This window comes from Pipistrellus hanaki (assembly GCF_964339955.1).
Source record: "Pipistrellus hanaki genome assembly, chromosome: 7".
In the NCBI taxonomy this organism is placed as follows: domain Eukaryota; kingdom Metazoa; phylum Chordata; class Mammalia; order Chiroptera; family Vespertilionidae; genus Pipistrellus; species Pipistrellus hanaki.
Window position 1 is genome coordinate 6,743,955 of NC_140509.1, and position 27,114 is coordinate 6,771,068.

At 43.3% G+C, this 27,114-nt stretch overlaps 1 protein-coding gene across 1 annotated transcript in view; it reads right to left on the reverse strand.

Annotated features, from left to right (window-relative positions):
• SLC26A8 (solute carrier family 26 member 8) overlaps positions 1–27,114 on the reverse strand; it is a gene marked incomplete at its 3' end in the record, with an annotated part of 85,505 nt that overhangs the window by 4,269 nt on the left and 54,122 nt on the right. The window contains exons 9-19 of the mRNA XM_084890365.1: positions 22,054–22,201; positions 20,803–20,916; positions 17,186–17,263; positions 14,130–14,225; positions 12,754–12,860; positions 12,604–12,673; positions 12,108–12,200; positions 11,865–11,993; positions 8,080–8,427; positions 495–549; positions 211–395 (exon numbers count right to left, since the gene is read on the reverse strand). Of these exons, the coding sequence (XP_084746491.1) occupies positions 211–395; positions 495–549; positions 8,080–8,427; positions 11,865–11,993; positions 12,108–12,200; positions 12,604–12,673; positions 12,754–12,860; positions 14,130–14,225; positions 17,186–17,263; positions 20,803–20,916; positions 22,054–22,201 (1,423 nt within the window). The remainder of the gene's footprint in view (positions 1–210; positions 396–494; positions 550–8,079; positions 8,428–11,864; positions 11,994–12,107; positions 12,201–12,603; positions 12,674–12,753; positions 12,861–14,129; positions 14,226–17,185; positions 17,264–20,802; positions 20,917–22,053; positions 22,202–27,114) is intronic.

The window sequence follows — 27,114 nt, forward strand, 5'->3', positions numbered from 1 at the left end:
TCAGTTGGGAAAGGGCCCTGGAGTTACCAATTGATAAGGGAGCATTTCAACTTTGAAAGTCTGGCACAGCCATACTCAGTAAATGTTGAATATACTCACAACCCTTTCCCGAACGTGCTCATCTCTGTCCGATCAGGGGTCTTCCCCTTTCTCTCCCCCCACTTTTCACCCCACTTCTCCCCTCCCCCTAGATGTTTCACAGCATCCAACCTTATCTGTTTCTGAGTAGGTTTCCTGTATCACTGTCTCAGACTCATCCACGCTTAAATCGGAGGAGTCTGTATTCTTCCTTTGCAAGGCAAACAGCACAGCATCATGGAGGGTGAGGAACAGTTGGGTCTTGGTGATGCCAGCATCAAAGAATTCATTCCTCTCCAAGGCCTTGACCACAGAAGCTACAAGCCAAACCCAGAACATACACAGGGTCAGACACTGGGGAGGAGGAGCACCCAGGGTGCAAAGCACAGCCCTCTCGAAGGGTGAAGCATACTCACAGTGAGTCCCTGCAATGAGCACCAGAATGTTGGCATTGTGGAAGGCATTGCACATCTGCAGGGAGGGAGTAAACCAGTGTTAGGAACCCCTATACTCCCCAGGAAAGTTAGCTGGGCTGTAAAGTCCCTTTGGTTATTCCCTTGTCTGGGGTAAATGTACCTTTATGTCCAATTCAGCTCTGTAAACATTTGATGGGTGGACTTAATAAGCTAGGAAGTGTCTAAAGTGCTGAGAATTCAAAAGAGAATCAGACCATCTCATGCGGGGTGGGGAGTGAGGAGGAGGGCAGCCCATGGTCTCAAGGGGAAGACAGTTCACTTAAAGGGAAATGTTAAGGATACTCATCCACAAATGGCACTTGGGCAAATAGTGCTTCTGTGAACCTAGGGATACATATATTCTTTCTGATTGGTGTTTTGGGATTCTTAGGATAAATTCCTAGAAGTAGGATCACTGGGCCTTGGTGATGCCAGCATCAAAGATGTCATTCTTCTCAAAGGACCTGACTACAGTTCCATTTTTTATTGTTTGAGGAAACTCCACACTCTTTTCCATAGTGGTTGTACCAGTCTGCATTCCCTCTAGCAGTGTACTAGGGTTCCTTTTCCTCCACTTCCTCAGTGGTAATTGTTGATGGTAGCCATTCTGGCAGATGGGAGGTGCTACCTCATTGTCATTTTAATGTGCATCTCTCTGATGATTAGTGACTTGAAGCATTTTTTCTTGGTCATCTGTACATACTCTTTGAAGAAGTATCTATTTAAGTCTTCTGTCCATTTTTTAAGTGAGTTGTTTGTCTTCCTTTTGTTAAGTTGCATGAGTTCTTTATCTATTTTGTGGAAATGAACACCTTATCAGATGTATCATTGCCAAATATGTTCTCCCCTACAGTGGGAACCATCATTTTATCGATAGTTTCTTTTGCTGTTCAGGACCTTTTTATTCTAATGTAGTCCCAATCCCCGCCCCCCCCCCCTTTGTTTCCTTTCCCTAGGAGAGGTATCAGCAAAAATATTGCTACAGGAGGAACCAAGATGGTGGCCTAGGTGAGTGCCTGTACCTGTTGCCTCTAACAACCACATCAATACCACAACTGAACGGCAGAAAAACCACCACCCAGAACAGGGGGAAGCCTGGCTTAGTGGAAGTTCCACAATTAGAGAGGTGAAGAAGGTGCACTGAGACTGGTAGGAGGTGCAGAGGTGTGGAAAGTGCTGGCACCTGGGCGTGCTGCTCTTTTAAGCTCCTGCTTTCTCTGAACTCCAGTTCTGGGAGAGACTCTGGGGGACCCAGGCACATATGGGAGAAACTGGACTGTCTAGCATCGGGACAGGAATGTGACGGCCACATTTTCTTTGAGGGGCTCGCCGCGATCACTGTTCTTGCACAGGGGCACAGGACACAGAGAACCAGAGAACCAGGGACTTCTCTGGTTCAGGCCTATTGCAGCCATTGCTGTTTGCTCCGCCCTAGTGATTCCCAGAGACTCTGCCCCACCCAATTTACAACCCCACCCAAGCTGTGCACATCAGTTTTTGCATATGAATGGCCTGTCCTTTCGCCTAAAATCTGTGGAACTGCAACTGGGTCAGAGAGCCCCAGAGCTTCCAAAAGAAGACCCAAGGCCCTGCTGGCCTTGCTTCACAACTAGGCTTCATCTGGGCACTTCCAAACCCCTTATAAAGAGGATAAATATGCAGATGTCTCTCTGGCTCCTGCTGGGCTGCCCCGGACAGTGGCTGACCTTGCACCTCTTGGAGATCTAAGAGCCAGTGTACCCAGTGATCAGAGTGAGACCATACCGAAATACTACTCTTCACATCCATAAGAGACACACTCAAGGGGCAGACTCAGTGAGCACCAAAGCCCCTCTGAAGCAAGTCCTGCAATGTCTCTTGCACAAGAGATCTTCCAGTGTAGACACAGTTGGTCATCACAGCCAATTGGCCTGGAGGTCAATTCCTCCCAACAGCAATCAAGGGTTAAATAAAACAAGACTGTGCACACAGCCCACAAAGGGATGTACCAAGAGCATCCACCTCAGGTGACTGTGGAGGCTGAGCCACTGGGCCCTATAGGACACCTAGCACACAAGGCCACTCTATCAACTCAAGAAGACTTATCAGCTACCCAGTACATGGAAACAAACACAAGGAAGCAGCCCAAATGGGGAGAGAAAGAAACAAGTCACAAATGAAAGAAATGGATGAAAGCAAAATACTAGATATAGAGTTCAAAACCACGGTTATAAGGTTTTTCAAGAATTTTCTAGAAACCTTCAAGAAATTTAGTGAGACTCTCAAGGATATGAAAAAGGACCAATCAGAAATTAAGCATACACTGACTGAATGATAAATAATATAATGAATATTATACAGATATCCAACAGCAGCCTAGAGGATCCCAAGAATCAAGTCAAAGATATGAAATATGAAGAAGAAAAAAAAACAAAACAAAAAAACACCCAACTGGAAAAAAGAAAAAAGAATTAAAAAATATGAAGATAGTGTAAGGAGCCTCTGGGACAACTTTAAGCATACCAACATCTGAATTATGGGGGTTCCAGGAGAAGAGAGAGAGCAAGATATTGAAAACCTATTTGAAGAAATAATGACAGAAAACTTTCCCTACCTGGTGAAAGAAAAAGACTTTTAAGTCCAGGAAGGCAGAGAACCCCAAATAAGAGGTATCCAAAGAGGACCACACCAAGACACATCATCATTAAAATGCCAAGGGCAAAAGACAGAAAGAATCTTAAAAGTAGCAAGATAAAAACAGTTACCTACAAGGGAGTACCCAGATGATTGTCAGCTGATTTCTTAACAGAAACTATGCAGGCCAGACAGGAATGGCCAAGAAATATTCAAATGGATAGCAAGAACTTACAACCAAGGTTACTCTACCCAGCAAAGCTATCATTTAGAATTGAAGGTCAGACAAAGAACTTCACAGATAAGAAAAATCTAAAGGAGTTTATCACCTCCAAACCACTATTATATGAAATGGTGAAGGGTATTCTTTAAGAAGAGGAAGAAGAAAAAGATAAAGATAAAAAATATGCATAATAAAGTGACAACAGATACGTATCTATCAACAAATGAATCTAAAAATCAAGTGAATAAAAAAATCTTATGAATAGAATAAACTGATGAATATAATCAGGGGTATAGAAAAAGAGTGGACTGAATTCTTGGGGGAAATGGGTCTGGGAAGGTGCAGGAAGAGATTGGACAAAAATCTTAAACCTATGGATGAGGACAGTGGTGGGGGAGAGTGAGTAAGGGCATGGGGTGGAATGGGAACCAGGGAGAGGGGAGCTATGGGAGGGAAAAAGAGGAACAATTGTAATAATCTGAACAATAAAGATTTATTTAAAAAATACTGCTATGACAGGCAAAGTGCCTATCAGTAGATGAGTTCATAAAGAGCTGTGATACATTTATACAATGGACTACTATGCAGCTATAAAAAAGGATCTCTTACCCTTTGAGACAGCATGAAAGGACATGGATAATATTATATTAAGTGAAATAAGCCAGTCAGAAAAAGACAAGTATCACATGATCTCACTTATATGTGGAATCTAATGAGCAAAATAAAGTGACCAACAAAATAGATCCAGAGACATGGAAACATGCAACAGAATACTGAATCTCAGAAGGAAAGGTGCGGGGATGGGTGGGATGTGGTTAACCAAAGAACATATATGCATAACTCATGGACATAGACAGTAGTATGGTGAAGGTCTGCGGGGTGGGGAGCCAGGATCAGGGTGCAGGGGGTCAATGTGGAACAAACAGGCGAAATCTGTAATACTTTCAATAATGAAGATAAGCCCGGCCAGGTGGCTCAGTGGTTATCAACCTATGAACCAGGAGGTCACAGTTTGATTCTCAGTAAGGGCATATGCCTGGCTTGCGGGCTTGATCCCCAGTGCAGGGCATGCAGGAAGAGGCCGATCAATGATTCTCTTTCATCATTGTTGTTTCTGTCTCTATCTCTCCCTTCCTCTATGACAGCGTTTTTCAACCGCTGTTCCGCGGCACACTAGTGTGCCGCGAGATGTTGCCTGGTGTGCCGTAGGTGCAGACAAGACAAGAATTTTATAATTTTTCACTATTTTGTTTACTTAATATTTCATAATAAAGTAATTATAAAATACTTTCTTTGTGTTTATTTGATTCCTATTCAAGAGAATTACTTTATATATAGTCAATATAGGCACAGAGTTAAATTTTTTAACATTTTCTAATGGTGGTGTGCCTCGTGATTTTTTTCATGAAACAAGTGTGCCTTTGCCCAAAAAAGGTTGAAAAACACTGCTCTATGAAATCAATAAAAATATATTTTTAAAAATAATAAAGATACATTTCAAAAGAGAGAGAGAGAGAATGTCACATGAGCTCAGTACTGGGATAGGGACACGCCAGAAACCGAACACTGTCACTAGTAGTAAAATGTAAAAAGAGCTGGCCAACCTTAATTGCTCTGAATGGTCGGAGCAATTGTATAGTTGTATAGTTGAGATAGTGGTAGTTAAAGCAACTTTACTTTGTTAATCATATGTAAATTCTTGCTGACTTTCTGTTGTTGGAATTTCTGCCTAAAGGATGTCTTTATCTCAGAACCTCAATAAAAAGGAGGGCAAAAGGCCAGAGCATCAGGTAGTCCTCCCCCTAGAGGACTGCCTGGCCCCCATTTTCCCAAATTAACTTTTCTCCAGTTTTTCTTCATTTAGTGTGCGGCCTCTCCAGAAACCGGACTCTGAGTGGACCCTGAACCATGTGGGTAGTGTTAAGGGATCCCATAGGGACAGGCACAGGTGTGATGGAAACACACTGGTCAGTCCTCAAGGACACAAACTATATCTCTGGTGATTGGTGTTTGCATGTGATCCCCTTCTCCATACAGCTCACTAAACAGGGAAGGCGAAACAAGGCCATAAAGTAACAACATGGCACAACTAGAGACGGCCAAATGATATAGTAGAAAATGGAATTCAAGGAGCCTGAGGGTCATATTCAGAGCTGCTCTGCAAAGTTGCATTTGACTTTAGTAAAACATCAGAAATATAGTGGTATCAGATTAACAAGCACCTGACACTGACCTCAACTTTACTTCAGCCAATATATACGGTTTGCTCTGGGGCAATGAATAAAGTTCAATACAAAGCAAGTCAATTAAACTTAATACTCTAAGATTAAATAGACCAATCCTGAGCACTGATTTAAAGGTGAAACTAAAAAAACAAAAAACAAAACACAAAACAACTGAAACAGACAGACTCTACTTCTTTCACTTCCAAGAGGAAACAAAAAGTCATTCTTGATCACATGGTAAATCATAAAGTCATTTGGCAAAGAGCCACCGTGGGCATAGGATAAGCCAATGAAATCCCATGAATTAGGGAGAAGCTTAAATTGAGTGGTTCCTCTAGTGAGAACTGCTGGGGGGGTTTCTTAAATTTTCAATTATAATGCTCGAAATTATTTCCTGCAATATGGCAGCAGAGAACAATTACAAAAGGAATGAAGAAACCTGTATTTTTAAAATGTATAAGTGCACGGTGAATCTGAAGGCTGTAAAGGCAGAGGTCTGGGGCTGGAGCAGAAAGCCATCAGCACAGGCAGCTGTGGATGGGTCATGCCTAGAACCAGACAGCAAGAGAGGAGGCGGGGGAGGAGAGGACGGAACAGAAGCCCTAAGTTCCAGTGATGGACAGGTCAAATAGTAGCTGTGAGCCCAGACTCTTAGGGAGAAACATGGCTTGTCTCTCAGGGCTGTGTGGGAACTAATGGGATCATGTATATAAATGTACCCACTCAGTGAGGCATACAGTAGGCACTTATTAATGTAAGAAGAATGTACTCTAAAGTAACAACTAGAGCACAAGCCTGCGAGAAGAGAACAGCCCAGTAGGACGACCTAAGATGAAAAAGCCCACAAGATGACATTATCATATACTTGCATCTGAAAATGGAGTGGGAAAAAGGGTCTCATGGATGGGGAGCCCGGAGCATTAGTTTCTCCATGCCTCTCACTTTATAGATGAGGAAACCAAGTCCGGATACAAGTTAGTGAGTTACCCCTGGTCAGATGAGCAGAAACCAGGGCAGAGCACACATCACAGACCACCTACCAGACATTCTTGCTGCTTTTAGAAGCTTCCTGTTGCCTCAGGCCAAGGAGGAGCTGGACTCACTTAAGAGAGAATCGTTTCCTTCAGGAATAAGAAGGTTTGATGATATAGGATCCTGGAATTAAAGGTGGAAAAACTGCCAAACCAACCTATCTCAAGGAAAGGTGGAAGTAGTCAGAGCAAGAAGTGGGCATTCAGGATGTTTAAAAAGGGGCAAAGAGAGAGAGAGGGCTGGAAACTGAGATAAGCTGACTGGAAAAAAGATACTGTACTATGAGACATTGAGCAATAAAACCAGCATGGTTAGTTGTACATCTCCACCGTCCATAGTGTGTAAGAGCGAGAAATGAAAACTGTCAGAGAAACCAGAATGGGAGAGAAGTCAGGACCTAGGGACACAGACCTTTTCTTTTAATTGATTTTTGTTTTTTATTTTTTTTAGAGAGAGGTAGGGAGAGAGAGAAATATCAATCGACAGCCTCCCTCAAGCACCCTGACCGGGGACTAAACTCATACCTGGATATGTGCCCTGACTGGAATTGAACTATCAATCTTTGTTGTACGGGATAACACTTTAACCAACTGAGCCATACTGGCCAGGGACACAGCTTTCCCTGCTCTGATCACCCAAAGATGCTGGTGGAAGAGAGAACTGGGGATGATCCTACAGGAACTGGACCAGACAGCCTCAAGCCCCAGGCTTGGGGCATCTTTTCATCACAACTTCTTCAAATTTGAGTGCCTCTTACAATGAGCAGCTGAAGAGAGGAGAATTCTTGGTGAGCTTTTGTTCTGTAGCATTCAGACCTATTCTTTAAGATGTGCAGCTAACTCCCAGGTACACTACGAGTTGCTGGGTGAGGCACAGATTGCTATTGAGAGGGCAGGGCGGGCGAGGATGGGCTCCTGACTCCACTGTGGGGCAGGGCGGAGCTATCCTCCGTTCTGTAACTGAACCCTAGCCCTCACCCAACCAATCAGGGTTAGCCGAGGCAGTGACATCACCACCGACCGGAGTAAAACCCCTGGACTGGGCGAAATTTGCTCTCTTTTCCGCCATGCTGCCAGCGTGAGTGGGACAGAGCCCATGCTAGCATGGAAAAGGCTCTTTTGTTTATTGCATCGGACTCGGCTCCCTGGTGGTCCTTGGGGATCATGAAGTCTGGGCGTAACACTGTTTCAATGGTTTTAAGAGTTTTCCATTTCTCATCCCTCAAGCAATAATATGCTATGCTTAGGTAGCCACCTCCGGTTCAATAAATCAGAGTTGGTTAATTTTCTATTTACTCTGGTTGACCTTGAACTATCTTCATTGTCCACATTTCTAGTGGCCCAGGAGTCACATAGTAGCTGATCAGTGACTAATAGGACTTGGTCAGGGAGGGGCTGAGAGGGTGGTGGTAGGTGAGGATCAGAGCTCTTGTTAAAGCCTCCTCAGTACCTACCTGTCTTAATATGACCACAGCCTTTGCGTCCACAAAATGTACCATGGAGAAATCCAGGATGATGGTGTGGGTGGCGGGTATAATAGACGACGCATCTGATCTAGTCCTGATCTGACTTCCAGAAGCGTCAGGTGGCCTCGAGCTGCTACTAGAGATTTTAGTAGGAAGCCAAACATTCTCATAGCTTTGCGTTCGATTTTTCTGAAACGTGGGAGACGCCCTGTAGGGTATTTGTTCATCAGGTGAATATGGGCTCATGTTCTCACTGTCTATACGTGTGCAGCGAACCAGGCTCAAAGAGGATGGCTTGGAGTTCTCTTTAGTTTCGTATCGCTCGGTGTAAACAACCTGTGACAAGAGGTAGGGGTGGCTATGAAAAGACTCGAACAAGGGTGGGGAATGCTAGCAACTGTGCTGTCTCTAACTCCCTCCCTCTCCCTCAGGGAACTTCTGCACAGACCAGGCAGCTACAGCTTTTCCTTGGGTACCTCACGTCACTTCGAGCTCCCCGACTGAAAAACAAACGACATTCACCATCCCTTACCCTCACCTCTCACAAGCCCCGCTCCCCCCAACTTCCCTACGCGCACTACTGACGTCATCATGGTCCCGGTGAGCCGGAGTGAAAATCATCTTTGATTTATTCTTTTCCCTCATCCCTGGGTTCTAATTAGCCTCCAGTGCCTTCTCATGCTTTGAAGTATTTCGCCCATCAGTCCCCTTGCTCAACACCACCTTCTTTTATCAGCGAAACGTCTTCTGTCAGACTTCCTTACAAAGACAAAAATGCGCTTCTCCCCGCAGGCCTGGAGCCTGCATGGCCCGGCACCCTGCGCAGCCCGCAGAGCACAATGGCAGGGACCAGTTTTTACCTAGGGAGCGGGCACGCGTCCATTCAAAAGATAAGTAACCGCCGAAACCGGTTTGGCTCAGTGAATAGGGTGTCGGTCTGCGGACTGAAGGGTCCCAGGTTCGATTCCAGTCAAGGGCATGTACCTTAATTGCGGGCACATCCCCAGTGGGGGGTGTGCAAGAGGCAGCTGGTTGATGATTCTCTCTCATCCATGTCTAACTCTCTATCCCTCTCTCTTCCTCTGTAAAATATCAATAAAATTATATATTTTTAAAAAAGATAAATAACTACATATATGAATAAAAACCCTGCAGCCCATTGGGAAAAGGGGAATAATTCATATGCTAATGAGGTATAATTTGGGTTGATGTTTCTTTAAAAATATTGTTCTAATGATGTTGTTCATAAAATAAAATTTAAAAAATAGGAAAAACTGAAAAGATAAAAACTACATAAGGTAGTGGATATTGTACAGCAAAAAAAGAAAAAGTGGCGTGGGTAGATAATAACATTCCAGCTCAAAGGAGAGCTGTTCCCCAAGGCTTCTGGGTCGCCGCGGCCAGGCTGACTCAGTGGCGGGAGGCGCAGGGTCCCTGGCAGAGGAAACCTCAGAGAGCCTTCCTTCTCTCGCCTTCATCTACGCTGCAGCCCTGTCCTTCACGGGCTTTCCTAATCCACTCGTGCTGTGACTGCCTGAACTTACTCCCCAGATCAAGCCTCTTATCCTGAGGCCCCCATACTTAATGTGACCTTGGTGTCTTTGTGCAAGCCTGCCATGGACTGGGAGTCCTTTTTTTTTTTTTTTTTTTTTTTTTTTTTTTTTTTTTTTTTTTTTTACCAGAAAGCCAAATTTCTCTCTCCTGTCCAGCTCAAACTATTGCTACCTAAGTTCCCCTGACTTTTTGAGCTCAAGCTGATCTCTCATTACCTGGAGTCTTGGAGTTGTTAGAATCTAAACACACCATTTCAAACATAATAATATACTGCATAGTATGATTTACTATCCTATTTCATCATTTTTAAGAGGCATCACCACTTTCTGTATTCTCAAGGGGAAAAAAACTGCAAATTAAACTAAGACTTGTCATCAACTTCACAATATATCCAAATTTCAGAGATGTGAAAAAATGTCCATCTTAGGATTGATAAAACACAACAATGGCCTTACATGTCACATTAATAGAATCGTCTCCCTAGTTTGATTTAAATCTCTACGAACTGCTTTAAAGTAACCCTGTGATTTTGGGGAGTGCAGATGGGTGGGGTAAAGATGAAACAAGACTGGCTGTTAGTTGTTGAATCTTTAAGTGGATGCTAGGTGCACAGAGGCTCATCATACTGGTCTCTACTTTGGTGTGTGTTCAAAATTTTCCTTGAAAAAACATTTTTAAAAAGAATAACCTGGATGGACCTTGAGGACATTATGCTAAGTGATATACTCCAGCAACAAAAGGGCAAATACCGGATGATTCCAGGGATATATGAGGTGCCTGGATTAGTCAAATTCATAGAAACAGGAAGGAGAATGGTGGCTGCCAGGGGCTGAGTGGAGGGGGGATGGGGGTGTTACTTAACAGGTACTGAGCTACACTTTTCCAAGATGAAAAAGTTCCAGCGATAGAGGACAGTGTGAATGGATTTAACAATACTGTACACTTAAGTATGCTTAAGATGATATATTTTATGTATTTTATACCACAATGGAAAAGAAAGGGAAAAAAAAAGAAGCAGCCAGGGACCCTTAAAAATTATTTTTCTTTTTCAGAGTGTCATAGTTGTGGGCACATATAGGAGCTTCATAAATACCAGATGATCAAACTCTACTCTCGAGTGCACTTGCTGATGTCCCGTGAATGCCCTCTGCAATACTCAGTGCAGTGTGGATATCACATAAAAATTAAATAGAGAGTTAATTCTGTCCTCTTGGCAAGAAAGCTGGTATTTTCAGGGAGCTCGTGGAACCTACACTCATTAGCAACCAGAGTGGGTGACCAGAGTGAGTGCCTGGTGTGCCTGGTGTTTGCAGGGGCCTGCGTAGGAGGCGGACAGGAGGTGTTGCGTGTGGGCATCCATCTGTGTGTGTGTGTGTGTGTGTGTGTGTGTGTGTGTAGATAGAGCTGCCCCTCCTAAGTGTGGGTGTAGTCTGGGAAGTGAGTAGGGGAAAAGGAATATTTAGATCAAGTCTGAGTTGAAGTAATGAGCACTTAGTTCATCAGCTGAAATAACCTTCAGATGCTGTGAAACCTCCATCTGTGCTTGCCCTCCCCTCACTGCCATCGTCACCGCCCTGGTCCAGGCAGATGGCAGGAGATCCTTGAGAACCCAGCCACCTGGCCCTCCCCTAGTGGGAATTGTAAGACAATCTTCCAGTCCCTTATTTTCAGGAAAATAAGGTCAGGCAGCTAAAGGTCTGGGAAACAGGCACAGCTCAGGAATTACCATTGAGTAGGGACTCAAGAGTCACCATCGCTTCCTACCTGCTTTCAGTTCAAGATCTGACTGACCCTCAAAGGGGAAGCCATGTCTTCATTTCTGAGTAGAACTCTTTTTTAAATATATATATATTTTATTGATTTTTTTTACAGAGAGGAAGAGAGAGGGATAGAGAGTTATAAACATTGATGAGAGAGAATCATCGATCAGCTGCCTCTTGCACGCCCCCCTCCCCACTGGAGATGCGCCCACAACTAAGGTACATGCCCTTGACTGGAATCGAAGCCCGGACCTTTCAGTCCGAAGGCCGATGCTCTATCCACTGGTCAAACCGGTTTCGGCTGAGTAGAACTGTTTAATTTCCAATTACCTGTGGTCCATCTAAGAGTCAAAATCCCTGAGGGGGGTTTCTTTTCTTTTTTTAAGACAACAACAACCAGCTGCTCTTGTACTTCTTTCTGAAACGGAGAGGGAAATGCAGAAGAGAAGAGGTGCTAACCCTGGGCGGCGGCTCCAGTTCGTCACAGTCGCAGTAAAACTGATAGCCCCTTGCTGCCCGCGGGCCTCTACTGCTCGGGAACAGCCTGTGCATCTCCTCTTCCTTCAGAGGCACCCGGGTCATTTCCACCTGAAAGGCAGGAGGAGCCTCAATGAGGGCGGGCAGGTGGCAAGGGGCAGGAGAGAGGGCCCCTTGGGGGGGCGAGGGGAGCAGGTGCAGAAGCGTGGGGCGGGCAGCCCTTACCTCCTCCAACACCCTGCGCTTCAAGTCGTACACGTTGACAAAGGTGATGGAGTTGCAGCACTGGAAGAGTTTCAGCCCAGGAAAGGTCAAGATCTGCAAGACAAAGGTCAAGTTCGGAGAAATTTCTAGCTCCTTCATGGAGGGAGGAAAATTCTTCAGAGCCTCCTGGAGACTATATGCTTCCTTATAAGAGGCGAGAGCCAGCAAGGTCCTTCCTCCCATTTTCACCCCTGCTTTTCCTGCTTTCTTCTTTCCCCCTCCGATTTCCTCACTCCCCTCTTTTGGCCTTCCACCCCCTAGAGCACATTTTAAAATTATCCTTAACTGCCTGCGGGACTCTAGGACCTACCTGCCTCTTTAAGCGCTCGCCCCTACCATTGTGCATCCCTCTCCCCACCTTTGTCCAGCGGTGTCTCCAGTGCAGCAAACAATAGCAAAGGGATTTTGTAAAAAAAAATCTTTTAGGCAAAGAAGTAGGACTAGTTTGGATTCTTACCTCCCGATAGTCGTTGATGCTTCTATAGATGTTGGTGTTAGGGATCTGACCCAGGAGGAGAATCTTAGTTCTGAAAGGAAATGCATTTGCCTGTAGGTCATAGTTGCCCTGCCTGCCATGGCTAAACTTCTCTTACCCGAGACTAAGTACCTGTGTGACTGCACGGTGATTATGAAGAAGGCAAAGGACACTGAAACAAGGAGTCCGACATCCAGTCCCAGCACAATTGCAGCTATGAATGTCATCATCCAAATAATCTTACGGGAAGAAGGGAAGAAGGGAAACGGAAGACAATGTAGCAGGCAGAGATGAGCAAGTCACCAGTCCTATCTCCCAGCTCGCCCTCCCCTCTCCCTCCTGACACCTGGGTTAGCGGACAAATTAAATGCCGCGTGAACTGATGCCATCACAAAGGGCTGGCCCAAGGCTGCCCGCAGTTCTCCCACGCCTCCTTGGTCAGTTCTCTCTTCAATTCTCTCTTGAACCTTTCGTTTCCTCGCTTGTAACACGGGGGTCTTAATATCTCCTTTATAGGCTTTGCTGGGATTAGGGGTGCCATTTGGAAAGCAGCCCCGGACACTCACAAATGGTAGTTGCTGTTTTAAGACCTGTAATAGTTACTGGGAGTCTTTGACATCACTCTGGGCAGGAGACTTGACTTTAACCTTCACAGATGACAGGCTGAACCGCCCTCAAATGTTTACTTCCCCTCCCCCCGCCACTGGTGAGTGAGCTGGAGCTGCTCCTCAACTCCTGGACCACAGACCCTCTCAGCGCCGCAGGGACCCGAGTCCAAAGCGTAGCCCCTTCACATCTCTCTGCCTCTGTCGGGTCCTTCTCCCCTCATCACATCCCCCATCTTCTGTTTCCTGCTGTTTCCCCTCTCTGTCCCCTAGCTCCGTGCTTGAAAGAGGAGGATGGTGCTCCGTCAGTTCCTCTGATAGGACACCTCCCTTTCTTTTCTTTTTAAAAAATATATTTTATTGATTTTAGAGAGGAAGGAAGGGGAAAAGAGAGAAACATCAATGATGAGAGAGAATCATTGATTGGCTGCCTCCACACGCCCTCTACTGGGGATCAAGCCCGTAACCCAGGTATGTGCCCTTGGCCGGAATCAAACCCGGAACCCTTCAGTCTTCTATCCATTTGGCTCAATGGATAGGCTGACAGCTAGGGCGACACCTCCCTTTCTTATTAAAATTTGTATCTCCAGGTTAGAAGTCAATCAAATATGCAAGGCATGACAAAACCTTGTTATTAAATATGTATATAACTATAACCACTTAATTAATTATTTCTTATTTAATTTTGCGTAGTTGGAGTGAGGTTTCAGTATTTCTTTGCATCAATAGCTTTGACTCCTTGTTTGAAGCAAAAGTTAGGTACGAGGCATCAGAGTTGCTAGTGTCCTTCATGTTGATGTCCTTTGTTCTCTTTCCCTCTGTCCAACCTTTCTCTGCCCTTGCCCCTGCCCCTGCCCCTCCCCCTTCCCCTGCCCCGGCCGCAGCCAGTGCATCTACACTCACAAAGTCATATTGGCTCTGCCTCCACAGACTGGGTAGGTAGTAAATATTTTCAAGGAAGGGTAGGACGTTGCTCACAATAATACCAGCCAGCACAGCCTGTGTGGAAAAGGGTGGACGTACAAAATTGCTCATTGTTATGCTATTTATAATGAAAATTCAGACAACCTAATTTTCTTTTTCCCCCCAATAATCTAATGATCAGAAAATAACTAAATAAGTTACAGTATGAGCTATCATGCTATATAGCAAATACAAACAAGAATACAAAGTTGTATGCCCGGTTAGGTTGAAACTATACAAAGTAAATCAATTCATAGAAAATAGTATTGATCAGATATATGCCAAAATGTTAATAGTCGTTCATTTGTAAATGTGGATGACATTTTTATCTCTTAGGATTTTTCAAAAGTTTTAAAAAATAGGCTTGTCTACTTTTCTAATGGAAGGAAGATTTCTTAAATATGAGAAAATGAAAATTTATACTCAGATGTAAAAATCATCAGGGCCTTTAAGTAGAACTAAGCTACTCTAAGAAACACTTTCTTGTGTTTGTGAAGTCCCTGCACTGGCTTAATATTTCTCAGCATTTCCCTTGTCACCCTCTTCTCTGAACGCTCTGCCTAGGGATTAGAACCGACCCCCCACCAGGATGGCAGGACCCAAGCGCAGTCTGGATTTCTGAGGTTACTCAGTGACAGTTGCACTCCACAGCAGAGGAGGGAAGAGCAAAGATAAAGTTAGCAGCAATCACTTCTTCTCCACTTGTATCTTCTTTCCAGTCAGGAATCTCCAAACTTCCTGCAATTTGCAGGGAGATGTGGTGGAAAGGAAAAGAATCTCAACTTCATAGGGTTTTTGCAAAATGTTTGGCTTGAGGGTAGGAGTGTAAAGAGGAAACATATATTTTTATAAAACAATGTACAATAAAAATTACCTTCTGAACATTAAGGTTAGAGATGCTCATGTGTAAAGAAGAATTAATCTCAGATATAATTCCCATCATCCAAGAGATAACAATTATTAACATTTTGGTATGTTCTATTTTTTTCCTCACACAAATCAAAGCAATATTGAATACACTAATTTGTATCACGTTTTCTAAATTTTTGTATTGGTCCCCTTGCTATGTAAATGAGATCCTAGCCAGGAAGTGCCAAAAATTCCTCCAATAAGGGTTTTGCCACGAGCCATTCACAGCCTTTCAAGGAAGGAAGCAAAGTTTAATGCTCATAGAGCCCCATTGGTATAGTACTCAGATGCTCCACTGGACAGATTGTGGTCACATTTTCTTACCCAGAATCACCCTAACCAGATGCTGTAAAAACAATGTGACATAACATGGGAAGCCAAAAGCAGGGGTGTTCTCTCTCTAACATATTTGCAATAAAGGAGTGCTACCTACTTCTAACACTAGCCTTCAGCGAATTCAGACAGACTTTTACATGTTTGGAGTTTTAAAACATTCTGATTCTTCTAGCTATAAAGCCAAAAATAACTCTGTTCAAAGTAAATTAGTGAGTGGCTTTGCTAAAATAGACTCCATAGTGATTGCACCAAAGGTGCTACACAAACTCAGTTCTGGAGATGACTTATGCTGGGAATCGGAGGACAGCTCATGTGATAAGCACAAGCTTAATCCCATCTCCAGGCATAGATTCCTTGGCTGGGGTCTAAGGTCCCAGAATCCCAAGGCAGCCAGAGTCTGGAGGTAGCCTGCTCTGTGGCAACCTGATATTCACCAGGTGCAATGGACATGTTCAAAAAGGATGGAGGTAACGGCCCGGCTGGCGTGGCTCAATGGTTGAGCGTTGACCTATGAACCAGAAGGTCACAGTTCAATTCCTGGTCAGGGTACACGCCTGGGTTGTGGGCTTGATCCCCAGTGTGGGGCATGCAGGAAGCAGCTGATCAGTGACTCTCTCTCATCATTGAGTTTTCTATCTCTCCCTCTCCTCTCCCTTCCTCTCTGAAATCAATAAAAATATATTTTAAAAAAAGATTAAAGGCCGAGACCGGTTTGGCTCAATGGATAGAGCGTCGGCTTGGGGACTGAAAGGTCCCGGGTTCGATTCCGGTCAAGGGCATGTACCTTGGTTGCGGGCACATCCCCAGTAGGGGGTGTGCAAGAGGCAGCTGGTCGATGACTCTCATCGATGTTTCTAGCTCTCTATCTCTCTCCCTTCCTCTCTGTACAAAATCAATAAAATATATTTAAAAAAAAAAGAAAAAAAGAAAAAAGGTGGAGTAACATTTACAACCACTCCAGCTTCAGGACTGCCACTCAGCGTGTAAACAAGCTGCAATACCAGGAAGGAAACCTCCTCCCACTGTCTTAGTACTTATCTAGAAATGGCTAACGGGAACATGAAAGAAATTTAACAGCACGTCATGGTCACTGAGCATTGATCTCTACTGAGATCAATTCTGATTATACCCAGGAATTAATGTGCCTGGAACCTCTCAACACACGGTGGTCAGTCTCACAAAAGGGCAGAAATGGCACATGAGCATATAGGAGCACCCTAGCTGAACACAGTTATAACCCACCTGTCAGGCCTGCCTTCTCGTACTGTAAGCTAACCAGAGCCAGTGGGAAGCAGGCAAGGGGTTGAGTGGGCATGTGTGCAAAGCAAGGCCCTCGGCAAGCGGTTTGGGAAGCCAGATGGCATGCATGCGCACTGAGGGGCTAAGCCTGTGACAGTAATGGGCGTTCTGGCATCCCAACTCTGTGTTGGCCTCTTTAGCTGAATCCTTACTGTAAAGCTTACTTTAGCGCCTATGCGATTAAAAGAAGATTAATGAGAATACTAATAATGGCTAATGTTTCTTGAGTACTAATTATTAGCTCAATGCTGTTCTCTCTATATTATATGTAATATCTTATTTGAATCCCGATCCTGAGAGGTAGATGCTATTATTTTGAAGGAAAGGCACTAGAGAGAGGCCAGGGCAGGCCGTGGGGGCATGCTGAGTGCAGTTCTGCTCAGAGATGCCCACCAAGATGCAATCTGGACACTGGGCTTTCTGGGCTTGGTTGTTCGATCGGTTCCACTTACATTTGGCAGTGCGTAGAAAAAGGACTCCACCTTCTCCATCAGGAGCAGCATCAAGCCTGCACCTACCAGAGATGCAAACTGAGGAGACAGAGCCGGTTAGAGAGAGACCATCAGGATCGTACTGGACCCTGCCTGCAACTGAGGCTTCTGCTTGGTGAGAAGCATGTCAGTTTTTCTTTATTTTTTTTCTTTTTTTAAATATATTTTGATTTTTTTTACAGAGAGGAAGGGAGAGGGGTAAAGAGCTAGAAACATCGATGAGAGAGAGTCATCGATCAGCTGCCTCTTGCACACCCCCTACTGGGGATGTGCCCGCAACCAATGTACATGCCCTTGACCGGAATCGAACCTGGGACCTTTCAGTCCGCAGGCCGGCGCTCTACCACTGAGCCAAACCGGTTTCGGCAGCATGTCAGTTTTTCTTAAGAGGAATTGAGTGAAACCATCCAGCATTAAGTGGATTTTTGTTGACCTGACACTGTCTGGTCTTGTCCAAGTGCCAACCACATGCTAGGTACTCCACACGTACTTGCTGAGTGAACCCATGGGTGCTTTCTAAAGGTCCAAACTGTCCTGGGTGTTTAATCTTTATTGCCTTAGCCTATTGCTGCGAATCCCAGGTCTCCTAAACCCCGGCTTGCACTCCCTCCTCCCCCCTCACTCTAACCCCTCCTTGGACAGTTTATAAAAGCCCTAGTAGAGCCATCACCGTCAGCCCTGAAATCACAATCATTCCTCCTCCCACAGCAATAAACACCCCTCACTCTGGGAGCGTAGGACAAGGCAAGGAGGCCAGGGCGTGGAAAGCAGGGAGTGAGGAGAAGAATCCACACAGGGAGCACAGTGGTCTGTAGGGAGCGGCTATAGGGTTAAGCCTCGGACTGACCTGTTGGCAAAGCCACAAACAAGTCCCAGCTTAGAGGGCAGAGCCCTCTTAGCATAATTAAGCTTGACCTTATGAAGCTCCCTAGTTCCTGCCTGGGTAGCTAATGGGCTGTGGGAGGTGCAGCAAGTGCTGCCAAAACAAGTGAAACTCACAAGAACATTGTAACTGTGGTGACCAATACCTTGTTTACCTCTGGCCATAAAATAAAGTGTCAGCTTGCGGTCTGGATCTTTTCTCTGTGGCCTTAGCCAGGTGTAGGAGCCCACCTAGACCCAGCTTATTCTCTTTGTCTGTCTTTTCTATGTCCTTCGCTGCCCACTCAGGCTCACTGAACCCTTGGCTGTGCTGGCACGCACAGTGGTCAGGACTGAATAAGCAGGAAGACGGACCAGGAACAGCCCAACTGGCCACAAGCCCAGGGCTCTTCACACCCCTCTGCCAGGGGCTTGCCAGCATGTCCGGCCCAGGCCATGGCTGGAGAGCTGGCAGGTTTGGGTGTAACGAGTAAAGACAAGTGGATTCTAGACTGGGAAAAGTAAAGAGAAATCCAAACACTTATACACAGTTGTATTCATGCCAGACAAAAAACAAAGCTGCCTGGTAGGAGGGCATGTGTGAGAGGTTCAGAGCCGGATCTGAGCTGGTCTGCAGGCCTGGGGAGCATTGAAGAAATAGAGGAGCTGGTGGGCAGAGTGAACCAAAAGGCCCCAGAGGAAGTGGTGGAGAGAACACCCTGCTGTGGGATGAAGGGCCTTTGACCGTCCGGATCAGAAGCCAAAGGGGCGGCTCCAAGGGTAGCTCCCAGTGTGTGTGTGTGGGGGGGGGGGGAGGGGGGGGAGGGGGGGGCAGCATTCTCTGCTTGAACCGCTGATGTGCACTGCGCAAGTCAGGGTCTCCGGGAAGTTCACCAGCATCCCCAGGACATGCCCCCACCAGGGTCCCTGCGCCGCCATTGGTAGGAGGGTGTGCTGCGTGGGACAGCAGTGCAGCAGCAGAGAACAGGATGGGACAGGGGCTGCCTTGAGGCAGGCACTTTGTCCAGCAGGCACTGGCAACTCGCAGGCTGAAATGAAGGCCTCCTCCTTCCCTCCATCTGTACATCTCTAACCCCCTGCAGCACTCCACAGAAATCCCGCTTCCTCCATCGTTCTCCTTGCAAAATTGATGGCACTTTTTATTATACTTATTGTACTTATTCTGCACTTAATTTTACTTACACTCTGATTTAGTTTTTTCTAATTGTGTGCATCTTTCTCGCCAAGTTTGTGCTTGTATACTGAATCAACAAAGTGTGTTGTCAAAAATTACTAGAAACTAAAACCTGGAATTGCCATCTCCATTTCTTTTTATCATAAAACCCTCTCATTATGATTTCAAAGTTCTTTTGCCCTTGCATAGAACAACCTTCTTTTTACATAACCCAACTTCCTTATTTCTGGTCAAGAGTGGAAAAGGGCTCCTCCTTCAAGCCAGTGTGTCCGGCAGAGGCTCTATGACCACAAAGCTCAGTCCACACAGACTGATCTGAATGGTCTTACTAGACACACGCTCTTGTCCCTGCCTAATCTTCTGATTTTATGAGCTTTCACCTTATATTCACAAATTTAGCCATGCAATGTGACACTTTACCTTTCCCCACTAAAATTTAGTTTTCGTTCTTCTTTTTTTTAAATATATATTTTATTGATTTTTGTACAGAGAGGAAGGGATAGAGATAGAAAGCTAGAAACATCAATGAGAGGGAGTCATCGATCAGCTGCCTCTTGCACACCCCCTACTGGGGATATGCCCACAACCAAGGTACATGCCCTTGACCGGAATCGAACCCGGGTCCCTTCAGTCCCCAAGCCGACGCTCTATCCATTGAGCCAAACCGGTCTGAGCTAGTGTCCGTTCTTCTGACATTTCTGTTTCTGAGCTGAAGAGGGTCTGCCCTAGATAATTTTCTATCATACAAAGGTAGAATGATCACAAATTCCCAAGGCTCATCTAAACGAAGACCTTACTCCCTATCATGGAAGCCCCTTGCCATACCCTTTGAGGAAGCAGGAAAGTTTCTGGTTTGGCTGCCGGGATAGAGAGAGTTGAATTACTGCTTTCCCAGAGTAGGACTGAGAATACATCTCCCATTAAAAAAAAAAAAGAAAAGAAAAGAAAAAAAAAAAAAAAAGCGGAAACTGGCTTGGCTCAGTGGGTAGAGCATTGGCCTGCGGACGGAAGGGTCCCAGGTTCGATTCCGGTCAAGGGCATGTTCATTGGTTGCGGGTACATCCCCGGTGGAGAGTGTGCAGGAGGCAGCTGGTCGATGTTTCTAACTCTCTATCCCTCTCCCTTCCTCTCTGTGAAAAATCAATAAAAATATATTTAAAAGACAAACAAAAAACAGTTTATAGGTGACTGTTAGTTCACCTGAATTATCTTTTAGCTTACATGGAAACGGTTGCCTGAAATATTATCTTTTAGGTTACATGGAAACGGTTGTTTTTGTTTGTTTTTGTGAACTTCTCATGTAGAATAAGACGTCTATAGAAAATGACTTTCAAGTTCCATATTGACAAATGCCTTTTAAGACAAAAATTTAACAAAAATGAAGGGAAACATGAGATCCTCCCCAATAAGTATAACATTGAAATAGAAATGTGATTAAACTAATGCAACCCCTTTCTATGAAAATGTATGAATTAACATCAATATTTTTAAATGCTAAAGATCAAATTCTATTTCAACATACCTGTTGTCTTCCTCCAGATTTATCCTGGATCACTGTCCTGACAATAGCACCAGTGAACACCCAAGATCTGAAACATGAGCTGATGACATTGCAAATGCCAATGACTATTAAATCCTATAAAGAAATGGCAAACAATTTAGGCCTACTATTTGTTGAAGAAATACTGATTTAAATTTGAAATGAAGGTATTGTGTCTGTTTCTTGTGCATGAGAATAGGTTGTTTATATCATTTCAAATTACACAGAAGTATTCTTAAAAGAACAAAAGGATGGCAAATCTGATTTCTAGATTAGGTTGAAACTTCATTTTAGTTAGTAATCACAAGGAAAGCACTTTTTCAAGTGAGAAAATGAGACTTTTGCCTTATTCTCTCTCTCATGATCACTAGGACTTAGAATGATGGAGAGAACACAGTCCTATTTTTCTCTCTTTCTTCTAAATCAGTGGTTCTCAACCTTCCTAATGCCGTGACCCTTTAATACACTTCCTCATGTTGTGATGACCCCCAACCATAAAATTATTTTCGTTGCTACTTCATAACTGTAATTTTCTACTGTTAATGAATCATAATGTAAATACCTGTGTTTTCTAATGGTCTTAGGTGACTCTGCTAGCAGTTGTCAAGTTATGAAGTAGCAATGAAAATAATTTTATGGTTGGGGGTCATCACAACATGAGGAACTGTATTAAAAGCTCACAGCATTAGCAAGGTTGAGAACCACTGTTATAAACTATCTTAAAGGTAAAAATGGGATACCTCATGCATCCATATTTCCTTTTTGAGTACTAAGGAAAGTACTTAACTCAGAATGGTTGGAGATATTAAAAAAAAAAAAGATAAAAACTAATTCTGGGAGATTAACTTAATTATATTAGTAGCCTGGTTTTGCTATTCCATATCATTTCTTATTGCACCTTAGAATGTGCTTGACTTCTAAAGACTTGGTGGAAAGGAAGATAAAATTAAGAGGATAAGAACTCTACTAGCTCACCAACATGATGCTATATGCTACTTCTTACATCCCTGCACCATATCTGTTCTAGGGAAATATCACTCATGCTAATTCAGATGGGTTCAGAACTAGGTGTGCCACACTTCTCAAAAGGCCTTTGGTAGAATAGAGTTCAAATTATATTCTAAAAGGTTCTCTAGTTACAAAAGAACCCAGGCTTCCTGTTAGCAGGAGGCTCAGATTAGAATACAAATACTTAAGGGTCAGAGAAGGTAATAGAAAGGCCTGTCTGCTCACCTGGTTGGAACTGACACTATAGTTATGGAAACTGGCAATCTTCTTGCCCAGAAATATAAGCAGTGAGGAGCTCACTAAAGCTAAGGAAAAGGCATTTACAACAACGTCCTGAAAATTGCCCAGGTCTGGAAATACAGGAAACAGGAAGCTGGAAAAAAATGGCAGAATTATTCCTGGAGAGCAAGAGTCATTCATTGGCATCTCCCCCACCTTTCATCCTTATTATACAGATCAGACTTCATACTTAAAAAACAAACAAGCAAGCAAACAAACAAAACAAGTAAGATCTATACTAATAAAAGGGTAATATGCAAATTTTTCAGGACACCTTCACAGTAACAACCGGACAGCAAGCTGAGTGGGGCAACCAGGCTAACAAGGGGGTTAGTGAGGGACTACCAAATGATTAAACAGCAGGCTGTGTGGGGTGACCAGGCTGGCAGGGGGGCAGTGAGGGGCAACCATGCCAGCAGAGGGGAGCAGTTAGGGGCAACTAGGCCAGCAGGCAGAGGTGGTTAGGAGTGATCAGGTAGGCAGGCAGGTGAGCAGTTAGGAGCCAGCAATCCCAGATTGTGAGAGGGATGTCCGACTGCCTCTTTAGGCCTGATCTCCAGGATAGGGCCTAATCTGCCAGTCGGACATCCCCCAAGGGGTCTTGGATTGCAGAGGGTGCAGACTGAGCTGAGGGACGCCCCTCCGCCCCCCGCATGAATTTCATGCACCAGGCCTCTAGTATAAAAATAATTGAGGAGCCGGGACCGGTTTGGCTCAATGGATAGAGCATCGGCTTGGGGACTGAAGGGTCCCGGGTTCGATTCCGGTCAAGGGCATGTACCTTGGTTGCGGGCATATCCCCAGTAGGGGGTGTGCAAGAGGCAGCTGATCGATGACCCTCTCTCATCGATGTTTCTAACTCTCTATCTCTCTTCCTTCCTCTCTGTAAAAAATCAATAAAATATATTTAAAAAAAAAAAAAAATAATTGAGGAAAGAGTTTGCCAAAACTGTCAGCAAACTAAGCCAAATTACAAAAGCCAGTAGGAGAACATGCTCTGCTATGTTCTAAGTTCAAGGATTCTGCCATGTAGTAAAGAGAACAGAACAGGTAAAACCAAAAAAGATGGATAAGAAATGGTTTATTTATACTATTGGAGAGCATTAGTAAACAATAGGCAGATATCATATCTAAGATGGTTTATAACTAAACAGCTCAGTGAATTTCCTTCTATTCACATGCAAATCTTTTAGATTTGCAAATCTTTTCTCCTATTGTATGGGTTACCTTTTTACTCTGTTTATCGTGTATTGTGATGCACAAAAATTTTTAATTTTCATTAAGTCTAATTTGTCTATTTTCTTTTGTTGCCTATGCCTTTGGTAACATATCCAAGAAATCACGGCCAAATCTGATATCATGAAGCTTTTGTCCCATGTTTTCTTCTAACAGTTTTATAGTGTTAGGCCTTACATTCAGGTTTTTGATGGATTTTGAGATAAGTTCTGTATATTGTATTAGGTAAGAATCCAACTTCATTTTTTGTGAGAATATCCAGTTTCCCCGGTGCCGTTCATTGAAAAGATTGTCCTCTCCCCATTGAATGGTTTTGGCATCGTTGTCATTTGACCATGTGTGCAAGGGTTTATTTCTAAGCTCTCCATTTCATCTGCATTCTATATATCTGTATTTATGATGGTACCACACTGTTTTTAATTACTGTAGCTTTGTGATAAGTTTTTAAATTAGGAAGTGCGAGTTCTCCATCTTTTCAGGATTAATCTCTTTCAGAATGGCTTTGGCTATTTGGGCTTCTTGTGATTCCATATGAATTTTAGGGTTTTTAAAAGTTTCTGCAATAAACCTGTTTGGGATTTTGACAGTGATTGAATTCAATCTGCAGATTGCTTTGGGTAGCATTGACATCTTAATAACATCTTAACAACATCTGAACATGGGATGTATTTCTACTTATTTCTTTAATTTGTTTCATCGATGTTTGTAGCTTTTATTGTGTAAGACTTTCATCTCCTTGGCTAATTCCTAAGTATTTTATTCATTTTATTAGGAATTTGTTGAGCTTCTTAGGTGTTTATATTCATGTATTTCAAAAATTTTTGGTTTTTTTCAGCTATTATTTCTTCAATATTCTCTCTACCCCTTCTTTTTCTCTTTTGCTTTTGAGACCATGATGTGTATGTTGGTCTTCTTGATGGTCTCCCACAGGCCCCTTAGACCCTGTTCACTTTTCGCTAATCATTCCCACTCCCCCACTGCCCATTCCTCAGATTTAAAAATTTCTATTAAGATACTGTCTTATCTTCAAGTTCATTGATTTTTTTTGACTGCTCAAATTTGCCTATCTCTACAGCCATGTGTTGCTTAATGATGGGGATACATTCTGAGAATGTGTTATTAGGTGATTTCATCGTTGTGCAAACATCATAGAGTGCAGTTACATAAACTTAGGTGGTATACACCTAGGCTATATGGTGTAGACTATTGCTCCTAGGTTACAAATCTGCACAACTGTTACTGTACTGAAGACTGTAGGCAATTCAAAATGGTATTTGTGAATCTAAATATATCTAAACATAGAAAAGGTATAGTAAGAATATGATATAAAAGATAAAATATGGTATATTTTAAAATATCTTATATAGGGCACTTACTATGAATTGAGCTTGCAGGACTGAAAGTTGCTCTAGGTGAGTTGGTGAGTGAGTGGTAAGTGAATACAAAGGCCTGGGACATTTCTGTACACTACTGTATACTTTATGAAACCTGTACACTTAGGTTGCATTAAATTTATAAAAAATCCTTTTTTAAAAAATATATATTTTATTGATTTTGTACAGAGAGGAATGGAGAGAGATAGAGAGTTAGAAACATCGAAGAGAGAGAGTCATCGATCAGCTGCCTCTTGCACACCCCCTACTGGGGATATGCCTGCAACCAAGGTACATGCCTTGACCGGAATCGAACCCGGGACCCTTCAGTCCCCAAGCCGACGCTCTATCCATTGAGCCAAACCGGTCTCGGCAAAATCCTTTTCTTTTTTCAATGACAAATTAACCTTAACTTTTTTACTGCATAAACTTAAAATTTTTTAACTTTTTTACTCTTTGTAATAACCCTTATCTTAAAATACAAACTCATGGTATAACTATAAAATATTTTTTTCTTTATATTATTCTATAACATTTCTGTAATTTTTAAAAATAGTCACCTGAGGATATGTTTTATTGATTTTAGAGAGTGAGGATGGGGGAGAGAGAGGAGGAGGAGAGAGAGAAATATAGATGTAAGAGATGTCGGCTCTCACAAGCACCCCAACTGGGGATCAAACCTGCAACTTTTTGGTGTATGGAACTATGCTCCAGCCAACTGAGCCATCTGGCCAGGGCTATAACATTTTTATTTTTAGATTTTTAAAAATTTTGTAAATGTTTTGGTTAAAAACTAAGACACAAACACACATTAGCCTAGGCCTACATCGGGTAAGATCATTAATATCACTGTTTTCCACCCTTACATCTTGTCCCACCGTAAAGTCTTCAGGGCAGTAACAAGCATTAAGTTGTCCTCTCTTATGAGGACAATGCCTTCTTCTGGAACACTCCCTGAAGGCCCTGCCTGAGGCTGCTCTTGAGGAGGCAGTACTCTTTTCAGAAATATGTCCATGGTAGTTTGCTTGGTGTGTTTCTTTTTCATCATAGTTTGACTGTAAGCAGATAATGCACCATGGATATTTCTCTCTATTAATGAAAACATTTTCGTGTTGAGTCTAGGCCAAGCATGTCAAACTCAAAGGCTAATGGGCCAAATAAGCAAGGTTTAAGTGTATGTGGGCCGCAAAAAAACACACAAAAGCTTCAGTTTTCATAGAAACGTAGGTTTATTTCGATACGAGACATGCTGAATACAAAGGGCTGAAATAGGTGAGTCATCGTTAACATAAAATAATAGAACATTTTATTAAAAATTAATATTTTTTTCTTGAACATTAACTTACCAGACACCGAATAACTGCACAAATTATTAATAATAAGCATAACGCAAATAAACCTATTTTTTTTTGTTCTCTGCAAGTGAAATATTTCCTGTTGTGCACACTAAACAAGTCAGTCCAAGACTAATGACATGGCAATCGGCTGCTAAAATATTCGCTGCTAGTATTAGTGGAGAGAAATGGTGTGCCTTCATGTAAGGTGCATGAGGGAAATGAATGCAACACGATTATAGTACTCAGTCATTAGCGAACACTGCAGTTTGTTATTAATAATTATGTATAACAGGATATTGTAAAAATTAAGTTTTATTAAAATTTTCATTAAAACATTCTTCCATACCATTATATGGGCGAGGCTGCAAAAATATTCGTTGTGGGTTGTGAGTTTGACATGTTTGGACTAGGTTTTCAAACTTTTTAAGGATTTTGTTGAGGTCTTCAAAAGCTTCTTTTAAACTTTTCAGTGCTCATTTTGTTGGGGGGGGTCCTTCTTTTCTCCTGCAGTTTCTTTCACTTTTGCCTATTCTTCCTGTTCCAGTTCCAACAATTCCTCATTAGTCAATTCCTCAGGAATTGTGTCTGCAAGCTCATCAATGTCACCCTCACCCACACCCAGGTTAAAACTGTTTGCCATCTCAACCACAGCCTTGTTGATTTTTACAACCTCCTTATCCTTGGCAAAAACTTTGAAGTCATGGAAAAAAACTCTTTTTTACCCTATTACTTTATCTTGTTTGATTTAAATTTGAAAAAATCTCTGGAGTGTCTTCCAGATGCCATTCATACACTCCTCAGTGACATCACGCCATACACACGCATGGCGCAGGGTTCTTATTGCGGTCATAGATGTTGTAATCTTTCCAGAGTTGCATCAGTGTCTTCTTAGTATCTAGGTGCAGCAATAGCCTGGGCCAAGGTCCTCCTCAGGTCGTAGGCCTTAAATGCTGCTATAACTCATTGATCCACTGGTTGGATGAAAGAGGTGATGTTTGGAGGGAGAGACACCACTTTGATATTGGAATGAAGATCATCAATAAAAGGAGAATATTCAGGAG